Source organism: Lithohypha guttulata (assembly GCF_036872675.1).
Source record: "Lithohypha guttulata strain CCFEE 5908 chromosome Unknown scaffold_2, whole genome shotgun sequence".
NCBI lineage: Eukaryota > Fungi > Ascomycota > Eurotiomycetes > Chaetothyriales > Trichomeriaceae > Lithohypha > Lithohypha guttulata.
The window spans coordinates 1723157-1740603 of NW_027042751.1; the positions used below are offsets into that span (position 1 = coordinate 1723157).

General features: G+C 49.5%; 8 protein-coding genes across 8 annotated transcripts; 3 read left to right on the top strand and 5 right to left on the bottom strand.

The window, feature by feature from the left end:
• Positions 1–1918: 1918 nt before the first annotated feature.
• Positions 1919–3671, bottom strand: LTR64_002745 (uncharacterized protein; the record flags this gene model as incomplete). Its single annotated transcript, XM_064897111.1, has 2 exons — positions 1919–3611; positions 3667–3671. The coding sequence occupies 2 exons, from the start codon at positions 3669–3671 to the stop codon at positions 1919–1921; spliced, it is 1698 nt and encodes a 565-aa protein (XP_064756061.1).
• A 541-nt stretch (positions 3672–4212) lies between these two features.
• On the bottom strand, positions 4213–5166 carry LTR64_002746 (uncharacterized protein; the record flags this gene model as incomplete). The annotated part of the gene is made up of 1 exon (XM_064897112.1): positions 4213–5166. One exon carries the CDS (start codon positions 5164–5166, stop codon positions 4213–4215), a length of 954 nt encoding a protein of 317 aa, XP_064756062.1.
• Positions 5167–6255: 1089 nt separating this feature from the next.
• LTR64_002747 (uncharacterized protein) lies at positions 6256–7227 on the bottom strand (the record flags this gene model as incomplete). The annotated part of the gene is made up of 1 exon (XM_064897113.1): positions 6256–7227. One exon carries the CDS (start codon positions 7225–7227, stop codon positions 6256–6258), a length of 972 nt encoding a protein of 323 aa, XP_064756063.1.
• Positions 7228–8215: 988 nt separating this feature from the next.
• Positions 8216–8550, top strand: LTR64_002748 (uncharacterized protein; the record flags this gene model as incomplete). The annotated part of the gene is made up of 2 exons (XM_064897114.1): positions 8216–8346; positions 8397–8550. The coding sequence occupies 2 exons, from the start codon at positions 8216–8218 to the stop codon at positions 8548–8550; spliced, it is 285 nt and encodes a 94-aa protein (XP_064756064.1).
• Positions 8551–10480: 1930 nt separating this feature from the next.
• Positions 10481–12089, bottom strand: LTR64_002749 (uncharacterized protein; the record flags this gene model as incomplete). Its single annotated transcript, XM_064897115.1, has 3 exons — positions 10481–10641; positions 10692–11459; positions 11510–12089. 3 exons carry the CDS (start codon positions 12087–12089, stop codon positions 10481–10483), a joined length of 1509 nt encoding a protein of 502 aa, XP_064756065.1.
• Positions 12090–13442: 1353 nt separating this feature from the next.
• On the top strand, positions 13443–14113 carry LTR64_002750 (uncharacterized protein; the record flags this gene model as incomplete). The annotated part of the gene is given in 2 exon segments (XM_064897116.1): positions 13443–14055; positions 14073–14113. 2 exon segments carry the CDS (start codon positions 13443–13445, stop codon positions 14111–14113), a joined length of 654 nt encoding a protein of 217 aa, XP_064756066.1.
• Positions 14114–14417: 304 nt separating this feature from the next.
• GDA1 (Guanosine-diphosphatase) lies at positions 14418–16094 on the bottom strand (the record flags this gene model as incomplete). Its single annotated transcript, XM_064897117.1, has 1 exon — positions 14418–16094. The coding sequence occupies one exon, from the start codon at positions 16092–16094 to the stop codon at positions 14418–14420; it is 1677 nt and encodes a 558-aa protein (XP_064756067.1).
• Positions 16095–16212: 118 nt separating this feature from the next.
• LTR64_002752 (uncharacterized protein) lies at positions 16213–17137 on the top strand (the record flags this gene model as incomplete). The annotated part of the gene is made up of 2 exons (XM_064897118.1): positions 16213–16267; positions 16437–17137. The coding sequence occupies 2 exons, from the start codon at positions 16213–16215 to the stop codon at positions 17135–17137; spliced, it is 756 nt and encodes a 251-aa protein (XP_064756068.1).
• Positions 17138–17447: the final 310 nt, after the last annotated feature.

Here is a 17447-nt window from a genome sequence, read left to right on the forward strand (position 1 = left end):
TTGTGATGAGATACTGCTCATACCCATCATACTCATGGTAGGAGGTGAGAAGATTATTGTAGTTGTCATCGAGGAAGTGGTGGTTGTCAATGTGTCCTGTTTGTGTGTTCTTGGTGTATTTCCAGTGTATATCGTGGGTATGAAATGGTCCAGATTTACCAGTATGCTCGAAGGCAAGGTTGACTCAGCAGGACGAACTCTAATATACATACATGCTCACGTTTAGCTCCGTAGCGGCAAGCACGTAGTACATAGCACATAGCACCCACCTCGTCACATCACGCATCGCGTCCACCTATCTTACCTCGAACAACAGCCACAAATAGCAAAACACCCAATCACTCACCCCTCTGAAACCACCCCTCTTCCACAAAATCCATGACCCACGAGTCTCATCTCGCATGATTGAGCTTCAAGTCAGCAGGGTTACGTGTTCACCGGCATTCGTGAACACAACTCCAACAGCAACGTGCTTGTCAGATGCTGCGTAAAAAGGAGCATTGAGCGAAAATCGAGAGAAGACGATCAAACAATTGGCTGTCGTTTAGGCGGTTATTTGGTGGTTCTTGGTGGTTTTTGAAACGTGTTTCAGGTGTGATGGAAACCAGGATCTATGCCCGAAATGAACTGGAACGAGAGTGATGTGGGGATGGTCACAGGTGGGCTTGCAGATCGCTAGGAAGCTTGGCTCTGGGCAGTTCGGATATCAGATGTGCTGTGGAGGTGTTTTTGGTGAAGCTTCGCATACTGCACGGCTGTGAAGTTGAAGAGTTTAGACTGGACTTGTATGAGATGTGCTGAGCATGACTTTCATGTGTAGAGTGGTTCAGTAGATTTGACTAGTGTCATCGAGCTGTCCGGAGACTATCAGGGGTGTCAAACGTCGTGCAGGTGTGCTTTGGATAAATTTAGAGTTCTTCCACATTCCTAATCACGCCAAGTAGTAACAACAGCAAGAGACGACACCTAGGTTGGTCGGACACTTCGCCCCATCCAGCCTCTTCAAGGCATCGAAGTCCCTAAAAAAGACTAGTCTAGTGAGTGGAGACGAGATAAGATTAACCATGATCAGGATGAGTCTGCACGACAGGAACTATAGAGATCATTTCAAGTATTTGCCGCCCGTTGTAAGCAGCAACGGCTACTATGCTAAAAGCGAGAGTTGGAACCTTTGGGAGGTCTGGGCAAAGGTGAGTACGTGCGCTCACGCTCGGGAGTCAAGAGATGACTTCGTTTGGAAGCTGATCGTTTTTGGCTGTCGCAGACTCTCTGTATTCAAGATACGTTTATTCAACGCAAATCGGTATTGATATGTATCCACGGTAAGACTATTTGCTGAGGTGTACGCCCCTTGGAGAGTTTTGAATGCTCCAGCAACATCCTCAGGTCTTACTATAGCTTCCGCGGAGCGGTAGGCTTAATAGAGCTAGGCCCTAAAGCCCTAAAGGAATATCGTTAGCAGAAGTAGAGCATCCAAAGTTAATAGGATAATATACTGTAGCAGTGATAGGAGAAGAAAATTGGTTGATATTGAACTACAATTTCATCTGCGGACTAATTGCCGGGGTAAATAGTACTTACTAGGCGAACAGTAAGAGGTCAATGCCACCGAGATTTCGAAATGACAAAGCTTTCAGATAGATGTTACTCTGGTGTCTCTGAGCTCTCGAGAGTGAAGTCATCGTCTTCGAGGCCAAACGGTAGCCTTGTAGTGCTTGCGACCAGCTGATCGGGAAGACCAAGCAGTCCAAACACTTCGCCAAGGACGTTTACCTCCTTCACTTATGGTAGCATTCAGGTGAGACTGGTGTACGATACCGTGCTGGCCATTTGACACCATCCGTCCATTAAACTCACTGGCATACAGAAGTCGTGTAAGGAATACCATATTTCAAGCGAGGAAACATCTCGCCTACCATTACATCGAAATGATCATCTCGAGCAACATACCAATATGCTTGGGAATCAGAACCTCACAACCAGACATTTCTTTGAATAGTTCAACGCCATCCCCCAAAGTAGCCTTCGCTTCAAGAGTGTGTAGCAAGGCCCATATGACATTTATCAAGCTGCGCATGGGCTTGAATTGTCGTGCAGTATACTGAATGATGGCTATGCAAGCACCAACTGTCCGCATTTGCGATACATCCAATCGAAATGAGGATGGTTGACGTGTTTCGTAGGTGCTGAATACGTACACGATAGCTGCGGCAAATGCGTCGTGTCCGTCAAGGAATGTACACGCGGCATTACCGCTATCGATGCCCTCGTGGACAGTATCGATGAGTCGTGGCGCCTCTGTAACAATGTACTGCTTGAGCCGGACAAGTGAGTCGTGATCAGCAGGTGGCTTCTCTGTAGCTCGAGCGAGGAGTTGAACCAGAGCGCGGCATGAAAGCTGTGCTTCATCTTTACGACTAACGTCTCCTGAGAGCGCGTGAACGTCCTCGTCCTGTCGCTCTGCGATTTCGAGTTCGATGAAGTGCTCACACATTTCGTGGTAAGAATCTCTCCAGTATTCATAGCTGGAGATAAGCGTAGCTAGGTCAAACACTGGTGACTGACGCCATCGAGATAGTAAAAGAGCGTGATGTAACTTCAGCGTGAATATGGCCTTCGATACAGTAGCAGTGTCATCGAGCGAATGATGCGCCGGCACCTCTGGGAACTTCAGTGCAATATCGTCATCCATGAGTCCAAAAGGTCGACCCATGGTATGCGCAAGCGTTCGATCAAGAAGATACAAAGTCCAAAAGATGTTCGTTGTATAGCTGTCCTCCCCAGCTGAAGTGTGAGAAGAGGCTTGATGTAGTCCAGCAGAAATCGCTCTAGTCAATGCAAGGCCCAAAAGATGCCACGCCGAACCAGCAGACGGAAAGTACAACGACAGCATGCTTTGGAGAGTGAGGCATTGAATAGCCGTGGCGTCCACCATTGTGGTCAGGATGACGGGAAGTGCCCGCTTAGCCTTATCGACTAGCGCCAACAACTGGAGTTGCAGATTGCTATGGAAAGGGGATATAATCCCGCCTAATGCCAGAGCGGAGCTTGCTATGGCTATTACACCAGGGGTCGGTGCTAGTGCTGACTCCGAATCTGTGGCGCTCTCCTCGGAGCGTACCGCTGTGTCGAATGCAGTCAAGCTTTCCTGCTCAGAAATGCATGGAAAGCTGCGAGCAAAATTTCGAATGAGAAAATGGCAGTCCTTCCGAGTCACTGCCGTGATTCCTGATTGCAAATCAGACAGAGACAACATGTTCTGCATGGCTGGTATAACGTCCATTGTCACAGAGGCTGGATTGATGCCCTGAATGGAAATAACGCTTTCCATTAACTGTTTTAGAGTCGAACTCTGCCAGTGAGTCTGATCGTTCGCGCCACCTCCGCTCATAGCGGCTAGCGAAAGGTACTCGACTTCATTGACGGCAACATTCGACCCCGTCCCAGATGGGGCAACATTGATGCTGCTTGCTGAAGCGCCTGACTGTTCTGGAATACCCGGTTGTTGTTGAAAGGTATGATGGTAAGGAGGTGTTGTCTCCACATGGTCGTTGCGAGAATTCTTGTTTTCGATGTAGCTGATGCGTTGTTTCATGTACTCAATCGAACTTCTGTCATGAATTGGTTACAATTTGCGTATGCTCGCATCGCCTACCACGCACTGACCTCATCTGTCTACCTTCGGAGACTTCATCAGCAGCTGAGTCCAGTACACGACCCCATACTCGTGGTACGCATTTGACTCCATTTGTAACACAGACTGAGCACTCTGGCGCTTGTCGATCACACCTTTGTTTTCTGTGCCAGCACCGCTGGCATGCCTGACTCAGCATGTTAAAATCTCCATTATCGCGTACAGCTTAGGTCAGAGCAATATGTGGGATGGCTTCAGACTCTCTTCTAACGATGTGTTCACAGAAGCTGATGTTCGGTACGTGCTAGGAGATTGTGGGGTAACTCGGCCCCGGATTGGAGCCTGTAGTCCGGACAATTTCGGACACTTTTGGGTGAAACTGCCCACTCTGTCTTGGCGGTCCAAGTTGGTGGTTTTAGCAGCAGTGGGCCAGCCATCTTCAACAGGACATGCTAGGACCAATTGTCTACAATACGTGTATTCGTGCACCAGTCAAGTCTACATAGCTGTCTATCAAGATCTCTCAAAGCGAAAAGCGACTAAAGGACTCCAATATACAATGCTCTCTCGCTATGTGATCAGACGCCATTGACCACGAACCGCTCCGGCTGATGGTGTCCATTCACATCCACAGGTCCATTGCAGCTTTTTACGCCATTCCTGCTTGGCACATGGTCTCCATTCAAACCATTTATAGCTTTCTTGGGAAACGAGCGCTGTGTCTGAACTCGTGCGTTGATCTCTGCATACGATTTCCCTAACTTCTGCATACCTGCCTGCAACATGGACCCATCTGCACCACTCAGGGACCACGTGGCTCCCATGGCAAACCATTTTTCCAAAAGATCCAAGCGCCCACCGATACCACCGATACCAATAGGTTTTCCCGCACGTACACCGGCTCGCACAACTCTAGTAACCGAGTCTTGGTAGAGAGGATTGTCGTATTGCCCTGCTATACCCAAATCTGTGCACAGATCGTTTGAGCCTATGAGAATTCCATCGACGCCGTCTATCGCCAGGAAATCATCGGCCAATTCAACAGCACCTGGTGTCTCAATCATGGGGATAACCATGGTTTCTCGGTTCAGTAGGTCATTCTGAACGGTTGTGGGGACGGTCTGGAACGACAGGATCGGCTGGTTGTTCGTGCATCCTCGACGACCCAGTGGAGCATATTTGGCGTCTAACACGATTTCTCTGACTTGCTCTACCGTCTCGCAGTGAGGGATGACAACAGCTGCCGCCCCAGCGTCTAATATCCTGCTCAAATGCCAGTGTGCCTTGCCAGGGATGCGGACAATGGGGCTCACACCCACGTAGTTGCATGCCAGCACAAGCTGTGATATCTCGCGTGTCGTGAAGGAAGTGTGTTCCATGTCGATGAACATCCCATCGACACCAGCCACTCTAGCCATCATGGCGATCTCGTTACCAAAAGCATATTTCACGCTCATGACCGAGCAGACTTGTCCGGCGAGAATACGATCTCGCCAGGGATTTGAGATGGAATACTGCTGTGTTGTAGACATCTTGCAATGTAATCCAGAATGATAATGCTGTCTTGTCTTGTCCAACACCTGGATCGTAGAGTGACATTGAGTCTCATATACCCCTGAGGGCCAAAATTTCTATTTAAGCCATTATTTTCTGATACGTAACGAAACACGTGTCAAGCCGGGACTGCCAATTCACAAGTGAAGATTGCGTGGTACTCCGCTGCAGGTGTTGTACGCCTGTACAACCACACTACGGCTTCGGCAGTCCGACCGTGTTCGGCCTTCGTCGGACACGGGGAGGATGGGGAGATTGTGGAGTCCGATATGGAGGAGTTCTGGCCTCCGACGTGTTATCCTTGCTGGTCCGCATTTGGGTGGGCACGCGGAGAATATCATCTCGCCTGAGTGTTTGCCCATCATGAATGCTTCTAGTGCACAGATGCATTCTATCAAGGTCATTCACTGGATGCTTCTACAGCCAACCAGCTCAGGGCCTATTCTAGCGATGATGCCGCTCAACATTGGGATGTTGGCGTAGGAGCCCGTGCAACGTTGGCCGCTATGTATAGTATGTTGGTACAGGTGGAGGAGAAAGAAGTCGATACTACTAGTTCAGGTATTGTACAATGCTGCCCTGAACAGCATCCAGCGGGTACCACTTGGCCCGTGAGCGGCCTCAATACATTCCCTTGCGCTACACCATTCTACCGAGCTTTCAGTAGGATCCAAATGCCGCCAGATGCTGGTTTTGTCGAACAGCTTGGTGAAGAATCATACCGATGCGCCATCTGGATGGTGGTGAGCAATATCCGATGTTGCTAGATGCTCGAAAAGAACAGGCTCTTATCAGTATTGACCTCAGAAATTCCTCCTCTTCCTTTCCGGGGCTCTTTTTTTTTTTTTTTTTTTTTGGCTTGGTCAGTTGGATAGGCTTGCCTACCAATAGAGCGGTGCATTATATGTCACCAGAGAGGTTTTCACGATGTTCTAATGGTAAGGCAACCGCAAACAATGCTGCAGCGAGAGCCTGAAAATTTTCGATGGAGTTTAATGCATCCTATGAATGCTACAAGTCAATTTCAACGCCAATTCTACGTAAAGCACTCACTGCCTCGTGCCATATCATCTTTCACGCGTGGCGTAGGCGTATAATCGTTCGACCGCTGCTACGGCTGTATCGCGTTGCGTCGTCGCTGTAGCTGCTCCAACGTGAGGCAGGCTGAGCACGTTCGGATGTGCCCAAAGCCTGCTGTACTTCTCCTTCGTTGGCGGTTCTTGCACATGACAATCGAGTCCTACTCCCCATATCAGTCGATCATCGAGCGCTCGACACAGGTCGTCCTCATTCACGATACCTCCTCGAGCGGTGTTGATGAGGATGGCACTCCGCTTCATAAGTTGCATCTGCTTGTAGGAGATGAGATCTTGCGTCTCAGACGTGAATGGTACATGCAATGTGATAACATCCGATTCCTGGAACAAGTCCTCCACATTTTGAACACGCTTGTGCGGGATGTCTGGCCAGGCGTGTGTACCCATATAGGGATCATATGCGATTATGTTGGAGTCGAAGGATCCGCGAAAGATTTCGGCGATGATCTTGCCAATGTTTCCCATCCCAACGATGCCGATGGTACACTTGTGCAACAGTATCCCGCTGCATTCTTCCTTTGGCACAGCGTGACCTAACTCCTGACGCACTGCTATGGAACGCACTTGTCGTGCAAGGGCCATCGTCAAGGTGAGCACGAGCTCTGCCACGGCGCGAGCATTCACACCTGGCGTGTTCAATATCTTGATTCCACTTGCCGCACATGCACTGGCATCGATCTTGTCCACCCCGACTCCTTGCTTGCCGATTGCGCGCAGATTTCGACACGCCGAGATGTCCTCAGCTGTAAGTCTGCTACCTCGCACCAGTAGATATTCAGCCTGCTTCCAGTTCTTGCATTCTGGCGAATCTGGCAGGACGAGATCGAACAATTGTTGAGCTCGCGCGACTGCCTCAGGATGGTACGAGTCGATCAAATAGGCCTTTGGCTTTGTATTGACACGAGTGTTGGATTGAAGATCTGCTGTCGCAATCGGTGCCATGGTCGTGCTGGTACAGTCAATAGTACTAGCTAGCCTGGTCGTATTTTGACTCGAAAGGCGCTGCGTTGCATCTAACATTAACCTATATATAAGTCAAATTGAGATGCTGATCAACTCCTTATCGGCCGTCGGTCACCACCGAAAGGGCGTTCAAGTTCTCGGTCCTTCCAAGTTCGGGTACTCCAACCAAGTTCCGAAAGCAGTAGGCAAACATACCCATGAACTACCGTGGCAGCACATGTCGTAGATGCTGGCTCGCGATACAATGCTATTCAATGTCGGAGTCTTGACCGTCGGACTGCCACTTTCGGGGGCACGGTCGGTCTGTGTGAACTGGCTGGGGCTGGATCTGGAGCTAAATGCTTTCCGTTCTTGCTATTGCTCCGGGAGGATTTTCGGCAAGCCCACGGCCACTTCACAGCATCCATCCGATAAACCACTTCAGGAACTTGGAACCAGTACGCTGGCTATAGTCCCTTTTCCAACAAGATGCAGCCATTGTGGTTAAATTTCCATTGGAACGAACGGGAATTGAAAAATTCTGACAGACGAACGTTGATTTGATGAACCTGCATGTGACTAATTATGCAGCCGTGATAAGCCTGAGGCAGAAGGCTTTTCTGCATCTGTGATGCTTAATGCTTAGATTTTATGAGGCTTAGCTGACGCCCCTCACTTCCTGCCCCATGGCTGAGAATTAGCAATTCCCGCTGACCATCGCCAGGAGGCGTTGAACGACTTGCATCGCATTCAGCCAGGAAACGCACCTTAGATGAACGTGTCAGATGCAGGACCGGTTTCGCTTCCAATCACCATGAACGCTTCCACAATGTCCATCAAGCTTCCGGCTTGTGAAAGATGTCGCAAGAGCAAAATCAGATGCGACTCTGCTGTGCCCAAGTGTTCTGCGTGCTCGAGAGGCGGTACAGCGTGCATCATAATTGACACTTCCACAGGGGAACGCTACGCGCGCGAGCAGCTTCACATCATGCAACGGAAGTTGGAAATGTTGGAAGCCAAGGAACACGACAATGTGGCTGTGGTCTCACCAGCCGATGCGTCCCAAGCATCTCCTTCTCTCCAAAGGTCACATTACGTCGGAGACGGGAGCGGCTCAGAGTGAGTGATTCAGCTTCAAACCAAAAGTGCTTAGCACTTAACTTCAACAGCATGTTTCACCGTGTTTCAGCCAGTGCCAATACTGTTGAAGCTCGAGCCAAAGTCCTAGAGCAGTTGAACAAGCATTCTCTCAGGAAGCCGCCTCCTATTCCCAGTCATATCTTGCCATCATTCGAGCTCGCAAATAAGTTAGTCGATTGCTAGTATGTCCACCAGCCTTCAAGCAGAAATGAGGTTGACAAAGCACAGTTATTCGCATGCACACTTACTTCACCCTTTGTTGACTAAAGAATGCATACGTGCAACCTTAGACCGAGTTTACAATTCGCGAGCAGAACACGCAGATAAGCAAGATCTTTACAATGTTTTCATGGTTAGTGCTATCAGCAGCGTAACTATGTTCAGAAAAGGCATCATCGACGAGCACCCCTATGGCTTCTATCGATCAGCATCTCGGCTGATGCCACATATTACCCTAGTGGGAAGTCTACAAGCCATTCAAAACCTTTTGCTAATTGCTCGATTTGCCATGTACCACCACATAGGTGTGCTACACTATACTCTGACCACTGTGCTCGCTAACGAGAGACAGAATGTTCTATCTGGGATATCACCCGGTTGTGCATGCGCCAGTGCGTTGAGCTTGGTCTCCACTTGCCACCTACAACACCGTTGCCTGCCAAAGAAGAGCAACTTCGTCGAAATGTCTTCTGGGATTGTTATGTTCACGACAGATACAGCTCAGGAATTCTAGGACGGCCTTTTGCGATTTCCGACGACGACATCGAAGTGGATCTCCCGCTCGAGGCAAGCGAGGATCAGATCTTGCTTTTAGACGGCCACTGTCTTAGCCAAGTTGATCCAACACAGCTTGATAACCCTAACGAAGCGTCAATATTCCTTTTTATAATAAAGTTGCGTCAGATCACTGCTCGATCTCAGACTCGATTCTTTAGTCCTGCAAGCCTCACTCTAGCTCGCTCGAAGACATTTATAGATGCAGGAGAAGTCCTGAGAGACCTTCAATCCTTTCTGAACGAACTGAACGATTGCCAGCTTAGTGCCCCATCTTTCTTTCAACCTCGTAGCCTTTATGAAAGGCCTGAATGGCATCAATTTATGGTTGAAAAGGACAAGCTGATAGTGATCAGAGGGGCGTTCGCTCGCTTGTCTGTGTCTGGTTCACACCTGCCGCATAAATTGCTGGTCCTTTGTCTCGAATGCGCATCCAAAGTTATTGAACTCTACGCAAACCTATTTCGTATGGGTGCCATCACTTGGACAAGGAGCTATTTCCAAATCCTCTTCACGTCTGGTCTGTCTGTAATATATGCAATGTCACACTTGAAGATTTCTTCGGACAACACTGAGCTGAACGAGAGCCTCGAAAACGCCTCTCAAGTACTGACGACGTGTTCGGCACTCTTGTCCCAGTTTGTCAGTGAGATGCCCGATGCGGGACGTTTTACTGAGGTCTTTCAGGCACTCAGCAAACCTTATGCCAGCAAGGACGAATCTCATACCTGGCAGGTTCCGGCCGGTGTTGCGCAGACGTCTCACGATGGTGTCCTTGTCGGAGATAACGGGCTGTCATCTTCATCTGGAAGCACGTCTGGACTACACGAATCCCGTATAGACACGAACAACATGGCAGATCCTCATGCAATTGATCTCGATGCATTTGAGCTAGACGTGAGAAATTTGGAGGATTGGCCGTCGTTTCGAGGTGTATGGAATAATTTCGTGGGTCGGAGCGTCGGTGAATATGCCTGGGGATGGCAGCATGATCCCAACGCTTGGTATTAGTACTACGGCAATTAGACATTAACAAGCTGCATAAATCTCCTGACGCTCTGACTAACCCTATCTTAGATAATCATACGGGAATTTGCATTGCTCCAACAAGACAGGAAGTTGAGTTTGGAGCTATACGTATCTGCTGCTAGCAAAGAACGACTATCCATACGGCGTATGTATCTGAACGCGCTACAGGCCTTTCCTAGTTCACACTAGTGGGCGCACCGCTATCGCTAGCGCCTTAGCTAGCCTGACTCAAATCGATGCGTGACATCTCAGTTATATAGGAAATTACACATAGATCTTCTATTCTCATATCTCGTCTCATCGTTGTAGCTTAGGTCTGGAATCTGAAATGGTTGATAACACCAGTTCTCTCCTCCTCCTTCTCAAGTGCCTTGTTCTTCTTGATAGCATACCATCTTATCACGAGACAGGCAGCAATAGACAGTGCGCAACCAAGGATCAAAAGACCACCGCCCATGACGTAACGAGGCTCTGTGTGATGTTAGCATAGTCCATCAGTCTATTGAGAATGGTCGGCTTACCTTGGTGACGCAAGAAGAAATATGGCGAGAACCAGTGGGAAATAGAGGAGACACAGTTGGCGAAGGCGACGAGGGCCGCACGCTTTGTACGCGGTCGAGGAACGACTGTAGTTTCCCAAGAGAGCTGGAGGTTAAGACCCAGGAATGGACCGCTGACAAGCAGGATTAGACCGAAATATCGTGCGCCAACATTCAGTGTCGAAATCATCAATACTGCTCCGGCCATGCAGACAGCCATGCAGGAGACAATATGCCAGCAGGCCTCACCGAATCGACCCGAAGACCAAGAGACCGCCAAACAGACAGCGTAGGCGATAACGTATGGTGGTGCTTGAACGAGATATGTCTGCATCTTGGTGAATCCAAGTGTGGCGACGACACTGGGAAAGAAGTCCTTGAAGGCTTGCGAGAGGACAAGAGCGAAGTGGAGGGAGGCGAACATCCACGTGAAAGGATCTCTCATTGCCATCATGAAGCCCTCCCAGTACCCACCTTGGTCGTCCTCAGTGTGACCACCAGCAGAGACCTTCATTCTGAATTGGGCCATCTGACTTTCTTCTGCAGTGAAGAAATATTCGCCAGTGTTGTCTGGCCAGTTAGGTAGACCCCAGAAGCCAATGACGGCGACCGTGATGGAAAGCATTCCTTCAATCAGGAAGAACCATTGCCATGAGTGCAGACCAGCAATCCCGTCCATATGCTCGAGAATACCGGCAGCGAGGAAGCCTGAGATGATGTTCGAAACGATGTTGCCAGCGTGCCAGATGCCTAGAGTGTTATTAGCTTAGTTGCGACTGGGTGAGGAAGCGGTTACGTACCCATGCGCAGGGGTGACTCTTGCTTGGTGTACCAGGAGGACGTCAGAAGTGCGACGCCAGGAACGAATGGGCCTTCTGTAAGACCGACAAGGAAACGGCAGATCATGAATCCAGCTGGAGACTTAATGGCGGGCATCGAGATAGTGACGGCAGACCAGCCGAGCATAACGGCTGGGAGCAGGAAACGTGGCTGGCCTTTGGCGATGATGACGTTGGCAGGCACCTGAGAGATGATGTAGCCGACGTAGAAGAGCGAGATACCAGCGGACCATTGGACATCGGTCATGTGGCCATCTTCCTGGAAACCAGCGAGACGAGCGTTGGAAACGTTGATGCGGTCAAGGTAGTTCATCAACAACATGGCCGTGATTGTAGTCAAGAATCGCCAATCTAGCTTCTTGACGACCTTCTTGTTGAGGGCATCGAGCTCCTCTTTCGACTTGCTAACGAGGAGATCATACTGCTGGATCCATATTTCCTCATTGGTGGTTGGTACTTGCTCAAGGACTTGAACGTCCGCGACCTTCTCGATCGATTTCCTGTCTGGGCCTAGAGAAGGTGAACTCTGTTTGTTATCCATGGTGGTGAAGAGGCCTTCTTGTCGTGAGCTTGAGAACGTGCTCGAAAGTAGTGGTTGCGAGATTGATGGTCAGACTGCTGAAGAGCTACTTCGGCGCAGTCTTATATCCTCATTTCTGAAGTTTGTAGAATTCGCGGTACCCCAGATGGAGTCCCCAACAAGGGTAGGGCGGAGAATTGATCAATGACCCATCGGAACTATTAACGAACGTGAAATCTGCTATTAAGGGTGATGAGAGCTCTACAGCACGAGGTTTTGCCACGGCCAAAGTATGTTTGTCTGGCCTCGACTTGACGGGCGATCCAAGTTCCAGAAGCTTCACGCCCAGGCGCTATAACACCGAAGGCCCCGAACAAGGAACTTGGTTTGTGGAGGATATAGAGCACATCCGTGTATCTCTCCGCTTACATATCTGCCAGATGGGATAGCCGAAGAACATCGGTCCTCCGCCGAAGTCTGTGGCTGCTCAACGAGAATTCCGCGCCGTATGAGGCCACCTACAGCTGCGACGGGCAATGCAACACGGATGAGACTGGAGTTGGAGCAGATTGCTTCGTGGAACATGTTGTAGTGGTAAGTACGGGTGCCCTATGAAGAGGACGATGACAAGGCTGAACGGTAAGGCCGCGTGTGGACAGTAGTGTATGCCATGCCTCTCTGCTATATGTGTGGTATGTAGGTAGTAACTATGTACTAAGTACTTCTCCCTTCTGACTCAGGCATCACCCTAGTGAACAAGGCATCGTACATAGTGTCTCAGGCATCTACCACCTGCACTCGTGAAGCTCACGACAATATATCAACGCCATTAACACTCGTCACATCCGAAAAATGCCACGATGCCCGTAATATCTATAAAGTATATAATAAACCTGCAGCTCCGGCTTAGCGAGTATCTTACGGGGCCTGTATATATTCGCTTTAACTGCCTTGTTAATGCTACGACCACACACACATTGGTCGGAACAGAAGACGTGCCACTACGGTACACCGTGGGTATACAAGACGCGGTCCGCCGGTTCATCACCTGCTTACCGACGTCGCTACGTTACTTGGAATCCTTCCAAGTACTGAATCGTATAGATCAGGCATGTAACATTACTCAAGACTCGTTCCCACTGGCCATTAACTGCTATGGTCCTAATTACCTCAGAGCTCGCTGGACCCCAGAGTTTACTTTATACCTTATGGATTAGATATTAAGGCATCAAGGTATTCATTCTACACTTTTTAAGGACTTTAGTGGCTTGGAAAGACTAGGTGGGGCGAAATGTCCAACCGACCCGGGTATCAACTCCAACAGCAAAGCTCGCACCAGAACTCGTTTGACTTGGCCTAAGATCCACACCAGCCATGTCATCGGGTCAGGCTGAAACACAAAGCCAGTCTGTAGAGGCCACGCTACCCTCTCGTGCATCTCCACCGGCATCTACCACACAAGAACGCTCCACTTCACATGGACAGCACGAAAAGAAAGCTCATCCACAAAAAACCCCCAAAGAAATAGCAGAAACCACTACGACCAACGCCGAAGAAACATCATCATCAGGAACCTCAACATCAAACTCCGATACCGACACCGCCTCCAACCCAGGCGACACAGACATCTCAATCCACACCAACCCAGCAGCACTACTAGCCACTACCAAACCACCAAACACCGACATCCACAACCGCCTAACATCATTCTTCTCCCAGCTCGCGGAGAAAAGAGCTCATCCAGACGAAGGTGCAAATGAGGTCATCGAGCACGGGACGGACTCGGATTCTGGATATGAAGAGGATGACGATGGGAAGCAGTATGTAGAGCTGGATTTGGCGTTGGGTGTGTTGAGTGAGGGCGAGGGGAGGGATGAGGTGGGTGTTGAGGTGCCTGAGGATGATGGGCTAGACGAGGATGGTGATGGAGTTGAGGGTTCTGATGAGCAGGGAGCTTCAGATGTACTCCAGGATCTAAAATCTATTGGTAAGGGTCAATCGCAGTCGGTGAGAAGAACGAAACAGAAGAAGAAGAGGAAGATTGAGGAGGTCGGCTGAAGAGAGGGTTGGATGGATTTCGACACGCACTTCAATTTTGTGCAAATTATGCAAATAATAGTCATACCGCATACCTATTTCTACGCCAACCATGAACGACAATGTACCTGATCGATTTTAGCCAGCCTATCGACCACAAACGCCTTGCGATGCAACCCGCCATCTATATTTCGGCGCTTGTTATGTACAATAAAGCCATTCGCGCCACCGCTATGACCAACACCTCAACTCGATCCATCGCTTGCCAGCTCCCGAGTACCATGATGTCAACTCAGCACAATACACGAGAGATCACGAAACTTGCTTCAGCCTGCACTGCCACCCGGAGGTTTGTTCGAGAAGTGGCAGGCTAGCGCCGAGACACCATCCCAGCTCATTGCCACCAATTTTCTTCGCAATGTTGACCTCTCGATCAATAGGAAGCTCATACCCGGTATGGAGTAGGGCCAACATAAAGTTCAAGTCAAGACACCACTCAGGCCGATCCTCAAGCTCGTCCAGTACCTTCTTACCGTCAGGGGTCTTGGCGCCTGCGAAAGTGGTCTTCCAGGTCTCTGTTCCGGAGCACACCTGATGAGTCAAGTCATGGAGTTCCCTGATAGTGAAACTGTCTGGCATGCCTAGATCTTTGGTTCGATCATAGAAATACGAGAAGACATAAAGATCTTCCTTTGCAAATGTCTTAGCGAGACTTGGCTGATGAACGCCATTGAAGGAACAGGGGGCAAGATCGCACTTGACCTCTTTACGCAAAAGCTCTTCGGTCAGACTTCGGCATTGGGCTGGCAATGAGTCGGCAGGTCCGTACATAGTCACACTTTGGTCTCCTTTCAGGGGGTGGGTAGATTCAAAAGTGAGGTTGACTTTGCGCTCGCTGCCGGGCGCGATACATGGGTTGGCAATCGGCTCTTGAAGCCATGCCAGAGAATCGGGGTTCGCCTCGACCTGATTGTCCAGTATGAGCGTGTGCAGAGCTTTTCGCGCAGACATCAGTCCGTAGCCGAGATGTGAATGTTGATAAAGCTCGAATTGTCGTCCACCAAAGGTGAGCTTGTACTTGTGATCACCCTCTTCCATGTGCGTCGGCATACCACCTTTCGGGGCTTCTGGGAAAGTAGGCTCGAATACGATCTGGGTGCTGCCACCGCCTAGATCGAAAATTGCAGCAGTAGGAGATTTGTCTGGTCCTCCAATCTTGCCCAAAAGATAATTGGTTGTGATCCAGGCGTAGACACCTTCCATCTCACCTGGCATGATTTCGACACCACCCTTCTCTTCAGAAACGACAGGAAAAGGATAAACAGTCTCAAGCCGATTGCGAACAGCTTCCAGAATCTTTCTACTCATTTCCTCACCAAGCAATCTGAGACCTGCGGTGGCTTTTACTGCAACAGGTGTGCATGACTTGTATTCGTCTGGTATGGTGTCCACAGCCACAGCCATTAAAGGATCTAAACTTGCAGCTGCACCCTCTGCATCGGTCTTGTACGAGCTCAAACCAGAGCCACCTGGCCTCTTTTCTGTCATTTTGAACTCCTCCTTTTCTAGTTCTGGTGTCGGGCCGCAATTATTGAACTTATACACATGTATTCTCGACCCAGTACTTCCAGCGTCAATCATTATCGCATATTGAACGAGTGATTTGGTAGAATCGTAAGGTTTTGTACATTTCGTTGTTGGAGAATTAGATGTCGAATATGTATTCTTTCCTCCTAAATTGCTGACACTGCCTGTACTACTGGAGAAGAACAGCCAGTATAATAGCACTACTGCTGCCATCGCCCCAAGAGGGCGCAGAAAGCGTTGACGTCCACTCTGCGGCATTATGGCGTTCTTCACTCTTTGCAAAGGGGCGTCTTCCTTCTTCTCACTGGCGAAAGGATCCCAGGCTCTGCTGTCTCGTCCCATTGATTGATGTTGAGTCTTTCCAAGAGATCTGCGGCGTGGAGGAGAACCAAAGGCCCGCATTGCGAAAAGGACAAAGAAGTGTTCAGTTGAGTTTCCTTGCCTGGCGTCTTCCCGGGCGTCGGCCAAACTTTGGTGCAGGGACAAAGATTGTCGAATTTGTATCCACCACAGCCGGCCAATGAGAGGAAGCAAAAGCCGGCAAGCACGATCCGCGTCACATCCATCGAATCCAGGTGAGCTTCTAGAAACATGAATCTTCACTTTCTGGACTATCACTACTTGACAGCGATTACGACATGGCTCGACCAGTACCATCCAGAGCAGCTCTACAGTACCTGTCTGCATGCATTCGGCCACGGCCAAAGCGATACTGCATGATTGACTACCCACCTCATCACTCAGCACCTCAAACTTCAAAAGCCCAAGCATGCTACGGCACGGTTCGAGAACGAAACTATACCACAAACGCATCAGGATTACGAGAGGAAGATTCAGGCCCCTTTCGTATCCGAAAGCCACCTCGCAGCAGTGATGATATTATGCGTAAACGAGAAAACGAAATCTTGCGCAAAGAGCATACCATAAACGAGGACATACCAGCTCGTTTTGTTCAGATAAGGAATTCACAGACTGCGAAGTTAGGCGAGCCTATGTCTTTGTCCGATGCGCTTGGTGAGATTCAGAGTGAAACGGAGGTCCTACGATTACTGGCCAACTTTGAGGATAGACCAGCCATCGTGGGTATCGAGAAGAAAAGTGTGTTGCTCGAGCACAGGAAGCAGAAGTTGGAACAAGAAGCCGAAAACAGGAAGGAGGCACGACAGACCAAAATGAAACAGGTAGAGCTGAATTGGGCCATTAGTGGCCATGATCTCGACATGAAGTTGAAGCAATTGCGCGAGTTTGTGGACAAAGGAAGGAAAGTGGAGATACTGCTCGCCTCAAAGAAGAGGCAGAGAAAAGCCACGCAGGAAGAGGCAGAAAAGCTGCACAGCAAGCTTAAAGCAACGTTTGCGGAAATCGAAGGCTGTAGGGAAATCAAGCCAATGGAAGGCGAAATTGGCAAGCAGGCTCTGATAACTATTCAGAAGCAAGGCAAGTAGAGTAATGAAGTGGTTCAATGATGGATATAGATATATCAGAGCTTCGGCAAAAGGCCTGTTGTGAGCGTCACTGTGCCAAGGTGCAACCGGTGTCGAAAGGTAGGAGAGCTTTATACAGCATCAAGTGGTGTTGGCGAGCAATGAGAACCCTGCTGAACAACTTCCATCTTTCGAAGCGGATAAGGAGAAGCGTGACAGTCATCCGGGCCAAGCAAACGCCTATATGCATTGGTAGGCACGTTGCACACAACTCGAGCTTCAAGTCGTTCGTGATGGGCGAAGGTGGAGGGAGGTCTAATGACCGGAAATC